The following is a 7,528-nucleotide window of genomic DNA, read 5'->3' on the forward strand; positions in this document are numbered from 1 at the left end:
GAAGAAGAAGAAGAAGAGGAGGAGGAAGAGGAAAGGAGGAAGAAGGTGGGTGAAGAAAAATGAGCCATCTTCGTGAGGTCGAAGCTGCAGTGTAGCGGTAATATTTTCAGTATTAATAAACCATCGTGTTCTCTGTATCGTCGGCACCGGGTTAGCTTGTGACGTGACTTCACTGACGTGGTAACGTTAGCATTAGCGGGAAAACGTCGTGACAGACGCAGAGTTCATTTTGTCTGAGGCGCCTTCACCTCAGCGGTTAACGGTCCCTCTCTAAAGTCCTGCCGACGAGGCTGGCGTGAATCACGGCCGGCGGGAAGTCTGCTACAGAAACCTTTATTTACCTCCGCTGTGTTTCCGAGCCGCTCTCCTGCGCCTGAACGCACCACGGTGTGCAGGGGAGATTTAAGGACGCAGTAAAATGTCCACCTTAACTGCACTACAGGAGTCAAAGAGCAGCTGCACAGAGACCAGCAGTAACAGCGACACCGTGTGGTGACACAGGAGAAGGGGGCGGGGGGAGTGATCAATATGAGATAAATATGGATTAACATCTTATTTAATCAGGATGAGATAGTGGACACATAATGTAAAATACAATTAATGATAAAGACAGGAGATCAGTGGTTCCCAAACTGTGGGCTGGTGAGTTGTCAAATCATTTGCCAAACAGTGAAAGGATGTAATTATATATATAATGTTTCTAATGCATTAAAATGAAATGATCTTTAAAAACAGTAAATATGTTTAAAAACTGATCACTGTGATAAGACAATGATAGGAACTTTAATGTTGTTGTCACCGGACCACATCACATACTTGTTTGCATTTCATCCACGGTGAAAACTGCAGGATCAAAATGGATAGCTGCTTAGCAACAGGAATAATTAAGAGACAGAGGGTGAATCAACAAGTGATCAAACTACAAAGAAAAATGTTCCATCGTTACCATTAAAATGGAAAGTGTTGAGAGAACATATTTTTGGCGTCGATATTGTCACGGAATCGGATCTTTTCTTAAAGATGTTTGAATATGGTCAGTAGTTGCTTCATGACGCTTCCTGTTTGGACAGCTCTGAGTGTTGGAGTGCAGAAAGTGACGGGGCCTGAAGACTTTGTGAATAAAGTGTGCAGTTGAATCAATGCCTCAGGAGGAAGTGACCATTAAACTTTATAAAGGAATAACACGTGTCGGTGCTGCTGCTCTGGATTGCATTGCTCTACTCAACACTCTGAGGTCGACAGGTGTTTCTATTAATATCTTTGTGATAATACAGCGCAGAAATATAGTTTAAATGTTGTTAAAATCTGTCGACTCTCAGCTTTCCGTTTAATATTCGTGTGGGATCGTACGTGACTCGGAGCTGGAGCTACAAGGCGTCACTCTAAAGAGTAGTGAGAGTAGAGGGACAGACAACACTTTCATTTTAGGCATTTATTATACATTTATCTACTATTTTACTCACATACTGCACTATTTCTACGAACCTAAGACTTTGATAAATTAATTTCAAGCACCAAAACAATTCATCCACATCAGTAAGTCTGTTTAACAAGAGAAAAAAAAACTGGGCTTCAATTTTTCAGCATTTGGGACAAACGATGTCTTTTCATTCGTTCTGAATATTATGATATAAAACACTTGGGTATAATCTCATATGCAAGTACCTTAAGAAATAAATAGAAGTTACCCTCCGACCTCCGGGGGTTGATAGAGTGACCTTTACAGCATTGATGACACGACGTGTAACTTGAATCTGTTGTGACTGAATCCTCCTCACAGCTGAATGAACCTCAGGTGACGACGGTTCTTTCTCTGTGTCTCTTCCAGATGCCGAGACACTGCTCGGCTGGAGGCTGCAAATCTCGGGACAACCGCGAGACTCGTAACGCTGGTATCACCTTTCACAAGTGAGCGTTTCACACACGAGGTCGAGCTTCAGGCCAGAGGCAGAAAACTCTGTAGATTCACGACTGAGACTGAGTGAACGCACAAAACCAGAAATATACCTACACATTCTTTACATCACAATTATAAAGCCGTGTGTTCGCATTGGTTCAACTTTATAAATCTCACTCATTTCCACTCCAGCAATTATCCATAAATGGATGAAGACGCTCCCTGAATCAGTTTGTGTAGAAACTCTGTCAGAGACAGGAGAAAGAGACAGAAGAACAATTTGACTGAGACAAACCTCTGAACTTGGTTTATTGGGACTCGAGAGTCTGAACGAGGCTCCAGAGTCTCACTGTGATCAGTCAGTATTTAAAATGTATAAAACAGTTACAGAACGACGAGCTGTTGTTGCTCCTCATCATGATTTAAAGAGAAGAAATCTGTTTTTATGGTCGATCAGACACGGATTTCCATCAGTTTTAGATCGTGTCACAAACATAAAACAGCTGCTCTGTTGTTAATTTTATTTATTTTTACAACAGTCTTCAACCAGCGTTAAACAGAGACGAAATATGAGCAACAAACATATCAACTCCACGCAAACAGACCAAAAATAATAATAATGATAATAATAAATAACAGAATAGAACGTGTCCACAGCACCGTCTCATGAACAATCATACACCTTGTAGAATAGACATTAAGGTCGTTTCTACGTGAGCTCTGTTGTTTCTACATTTACGTGGTTCAACTACAACGGTGCGTGGCTTTAAATGTTGCTGCAGCAAGGGATTGTGGGACGGCATTTTCTCCTTTCCTTTCAGAGAGTGAGCTCCAGTGTTTCCTCTGCTGAAGGAGGTGAGGTAGGAAGCACTGAAGCTCCTTTCCTCAGCAGCTGGAGGAGTGGACCGGTTCTGATACTGCAGCTCAGTTCACTCAGTCTGAACCTTCGTCAGAAGAGCAGACTTAGACCGTGGTCGATTTCCTGGAGGAAGGATCAGACACCGCTCTGCTCTGTGGGATCCAGTACAACCAGATCATCCTCCCAGTCCGACCCAGTCTCCTCTGGAATCCACAGAACTTTTTCTGCACTTTAATGTGAAAAGACAGAGTTCTGACAAACAGCTTCCTGTCCCGTCTTCACCTCACGGAGAGCGACCGGGGTCAGTTGTGTCTCACAGTGAGAGCTGGTGACACGAACCTTTCCTGTCGGCTTCACAGGGTTCAGTAACCTACACGTAAACCACGCCCAGTGACACCTCGATGGAGCTTCTTCAAATTTGGCTCAAACATTCACCTGGACTCAAGGATGAACTGATTAGACTTTGGTGTTCAAAGGTCAAAGGTCAAGGTCATGGCGACCTAGCTAACACTCACAGCAATTATGACAAAATGTTCATATTTTTCTGACCTGGAACTAGTTTGAGTGGCGGAGGGATACGACCACCAGGAGTTGATTCTAGTTTATTTTTATTCCTTTTATTGATTTTATTTGTCTAATTATTATTAACTCAAGTATGGATGTGATGATCAAATGTTGTTGCATGGATCAATAGTGATCAGTTATTGTCGTGGTCAGATTACCAAAGGGAGCCACTCGGAGGAACCTGTGGATCACCAACTCCCACCGTGCGGACTCCTGGGACCCTCAGACGGACTTCGTCTACTTCTGTTCCAAACACTTCACCCCAGAGAGCTTCGAGCTGACCGGCTGCAGGTGTGTCACACGTCAGCGCTTTAGCTCTGTCTCTGTTACTGACACCGGCTCCAAACATCTGTGTCCGGCCGACAGCGTTAAAGTGTCTTTGACCTTTTCACAGTGGCATCAGGCGGCTGAAGGAAGACGCTTTTCCTACACTGTTTGACTCGACCTCAACGACCAAATGCAAACGAGCAGGAACACCACAGAGACAGGAAGTCCCTCCTGTCAGGTAAACACTCGCTCACTCACTCACTCACTCACTCACTCACTACAGTGTTAGTGTTTTATCCCTTTTTTGTCACTTTTCTCTCCCCTAATGTTGTAACTTCTAAACTTTTTATCATTAATTTTTATTTTATTTATTATTATTATTATTATTATTATTATTGTTATTATTGTTATGACACCAAAGGGAAACTGATTGACAACGTTACCACAGTACTACAGTGATTGCTGAGCTGCAACATACGAGCTAAAGCACGAAGCTAATGCTAGCACTGGTGCAGAAGTACACGGGACTGTGCAGCATTAGCCGCAGTGCTAATGACTCTGTTGTTTGACCATCTGTGTGTGGAAGGAAAAACTACTGGAACTGAGTGTTTGTCATGTTTCCTGCAGGAAGAGACTCTGCTCAGGCGACCAGGAGCCCAGTCAGCAGGAAGCAGAGCGGCAGGGTCAGACCTCAGAGGAGCCCACAGGTCAGAGGTCAGCGGCGTCTGAGCAGACTCATGAAAACAAACCTGCATCTTCTCACGAACCCTCAGAGCTCACAGAGCGAGAACACGCCGCCTCACCGCCGCCGCAGGCTCGTCCCCTCTCCCCGTCACAGTACATGAGGCGCCTGCCCCCTCCTCCGGGCTTCTACCTGTCGAAGGAGCACAGCTACGCTCAGCTCTGCCCCCTGCTGTGGAGGAGACGCTACGACCAGGCTATCGACTGCCTGGAGAAGGCCTTACGACAGCTGCATGCCGCCCGGCGGAGGGAGAACCGGCTGCGCAGCACCGTGCTGAGGCTGCGTGATAAACGGCTGAAACACACTGTGCTCGTGTCACAAGACGGTTGTAAGAGCAGGGGGAGCTGGACGCCAGGGGGGGAGCGGAGACGAGGTAGAGGAGGCTCTCACCAGGAGGAGAGTGAGACTGATGCTAAATGTGAGGACACGGGGCTGTTTGAGGACAGATGTGTGGACCACATGGAGCTGGGCTGGTCCGAGGAGGAGAAGGGATTCTGCTTTTACTGCGGGAGGGGGCAGGTCCAGGCGGGTCAGGTCGTACACAGACTTTCAAAGACCGAGAAAAGTGTCCCGCCCACAGAGCACGAGGACTCGGACAGGACTCAGAGAGAGGAACATACCAAAGACACACAGAGAGTCCGGCTGGAACCACCGCCGGGAAAAAAAGTAGAAATCAACGACTCAGATGTTGCACAGTCCCAGGTCCTGCTCCAGACCCCCCGTCTCCACCATGTGATCCCTGCCGCAGCGCCTCCGCCTGATAGTCTACAGCTCTCCGACACGTGTGAGGGGGAGTCTGACGCCGCGGCTCAGGAGCATCACCTGGACCTGCAGCAGCAGCTGTTCTGGATCCAGGACGGCGCCGAGGGTCAGGTCATCCTGGTGCCTGTCCCCGCTGAGGACGGATCACCAGGCTTTCTCAGGATGGAGGGGGTCGTTGACGAAGCACAAACCATACTGGTGTCACAACTGGATCTCAAAGGAGACCCGAGTGGAGGTCTGGCCTGTGATTACGACCACGAGCCGCTGACTGTCATCAACAGAGAAGATGTGAGGGAGAAACTGAAGGAACACCTGGAGGGATTCCACCTTCAGCTGAGCACCGAGTTCATAAACTGACAACACGCCGTCTGAGTCATCGCTGCCGACGCAATCCAACACGCTGACTGTTGTTGCTGAGCGACCCGGGCCGCTGGGACACGCCTCCGCCTCAGACGCCATGTTGTTGTGGAGCCACGGAGACGGACTCGTGCTTAGTCATGTGTTTTTCTGGGTGTTTGTGCGTGTGGAAACAAACCGGCAGTGAATGTCTCGTCCTCAGAGGTGTGTGATGTCTGAGTCACACACACACACACTGTAGTTTATCTTGACCCAGTCCCACACACACCGTCCTGCTGCCCCAGATACTCACCACATGTGGATCAATCCGCCGCTGAAAATAGTCCCCAACAAATGCACCGTTTCCTCCTGTTTGATAAAAACTGCAGCTGTTTGAGGAAATGAATCACTTGTGAGGAGTTTTTAAAGGTTTGTGTCTTCAGCAGGAAACAGTGAGTTTGTTGGTTTGTTAACATAAGAAAAATGTAGAATAACACCAGAATGTACGGAAGACCAGGGACGTCAGGAAAAATAATAAAGCATTTCCTTACTTTCATATTTTAATAGTCTCTTAACTCAATTTGGTCATAAAGTGTATAAATGTTTTAACCTGTGGAGTAACGACAAACAGAAAGATGATAAAGTTCCTCTCTGTGTTTTAAACTCTGTAAAAATCCTCTGCTGTCATTCATATTTTGTTTAACATGATTTTCACACATAAAAAATCACATTTAGCATAATTTCAGAATGATTAGCGTAGTTAGCATCTTTCAGAACGATTAGCGTAGTTAGCATCTTTCAGAACGATTAGCGTAATTAGCATCTTTCAGAATGATTAGTGTAGTTAGCATCATTTCAGAACGATTAGCATAGTTAGCATCTTTCAGAATGATTAGCAGAGTTATTATCTTTTCAAAATGGTTAAGGTAGTTAGTATGTTTTCAGAGTGGTCAGCAAGGTTAGCATCTTTTCAGCAGTTAGCATAGTTAGCATCTTTTCAGAGCAGTTAGCATAGTTAACATCTTTTATTTGTTTATGCTGTTTGTTAGCTTGTAACTGGCAGTGGCCGACACAGTGTTAGCGGTTGTGCTAATGCTAACTCTATCTCTCTGTACTGACAAAGTTTCAGGTGTATTTAGCCCCGCCCCCCGTCCCCACAAGTCATCAGGATTGGTTCCTTAGGTTTGTGACGTATGAAACCCTGGCTGTCTGTTTATGAGACTGTCACTGGTTCACTGCAGCTCAAGGTGGAAACACTCAGTCATGGTGTTGATGATTATTTCATCATCATGTGTCTGTATTATATAAAAACATCATATGGACGTTAATGAGGTTAAAATCTTAATTTTCATCAGAGGGATCTGCAAGAAAAACCTCCTTTGAGGAGGTTCAGTGGATTTGTGCTTAGCTCAGATGGTAAATATTATAATATATATATATATATATATTATAATATAAACTCCACTGGACATTAATGACATCAATAACATGTCACTCCACTGATATCAGTCTGGTTTCTGCTCCTGGTTCATCCCACTCTCTGTCACAGAGGTTGTTAACCTCTCTGGAGGAGCTGCGAGAATAACCCTGATGATGTCACAGTGATGTCATCAGAGGTATCCCAGCCTGGGCTTGCAGACTTCCAATGAAAAAAAAAAAGGAAAGGTAGAGTTACAAACTGGAGATGTGTGTGTTCACAACAGAAACACACCTAACGAGTTTCCAGAGGTTCCCACACTGTTAGAAGTGAGTCGCTGTTCGATCATCTGCAGAGACTTGTATGAAGCAGTGTGTAATATCAGAGGAATGTTTGCTGAGTTTAGTGTGTGTGTGTGTGTGTGTGTGTGTGTGTGTGTGTGTGTGTGTGTTAATGCAAAGCATCTGGGGGCAGCTCAGCGCAGTAACACTGAGGATGAAACAGTGGGAGAGGATGATGGTCTCATACTGAAACAATTCACTGTGGCTTCTTTGATTGGGTGTGGCATTAGCCCCTCCCACTCACATATTCTGGTTCCTGAAGGAGAACAGAGGGGGGGGGGGGCTCTACAGTATCTAATCCTGCCTGGAAGAAGCTCTCTCTCTCTCTTTCTTTCGACCCCCC

At 45.7% G+C, this 7,528-nt stretch overlaps 1 protein-coding gene across 2 annotated transcripts; it reads left to right on the top strand.

Moving 5' to 3' along the window:
- The first annotated feature begins 6 nt into the window (after window positions 1-6).
- thap7 (THAP domain containing 7) lies at window positions 7-5,985 on the top strand. Of its 2 annotated transcripts, none has more exons than XM_023419251.2 (5): window positions 7-45; window positions 1,829-1,908; window positions 3,474-3,611; window positions 3,715-3,825; window positions 4,215-5,985. In XM_023419251.2, the coding sequence occupies exons 2-5, from the start codon at window positions 1,829-1,831 to the stop codon at window positions 5,446-5,448; spliced, it is 1,563 nt and encodes a 520-aa protein (XP_023275019.1). In that variant the 5' UTR covers window positions 7-45; the 3' UTR covers window positions 5,449-5,985. The 2 variants fall into 2 exon arrangements, with proteins under 2 accessions (XP_023275019.1, XP_023275018.1); XM_023419250.2 differs by having other exon boundaries at window positions 8-97.
- The last annotated feature ends 1,543 nt before the right edge of the window (window positions 5,986-7,528 follow it).

This window comes from Seriola lalandi, unplaced genomic scaffold, assembly GCF_002814215.2.
Source record: "Seriola lalandi dorsalis isolate HSWRI2012SDOR001 ecotype SW California unplaced genomic scaffold, Sedor1 jcf7180002054595, whole genome shotgun sequence".
Classification (NCBI taxonomy): domain Eukaryota; kingdom Metazoa; phylum Chordata; class Actinopteri; order Carangiformes; family Carangidae; genus Seriola; species Seriola lalandi.

Coding starts and splice junctions, on each gene's coding strand:
- thap7 (XM_023419251.2), top strand. CDS start 1,829: ATGCCGAGACACTGCTCGGCTGGAGGCTGCAAATCTCGGGACAACCGC. Junction 3,612..3,714: donor TTCGAGCTGACCGGCTGCAG/GTGTGTCACACG, acceptor ACCTTTTCACAG/TGGCATCAGGCGGCTGAAGG. Junction 3,826..4,214: donor CAGGAAGTCCCTCCTGTCAG/GTAAACACTCGC, acceptor TGTTTCCTGCAG/GAAGAGACTCTGCTCAGGCG.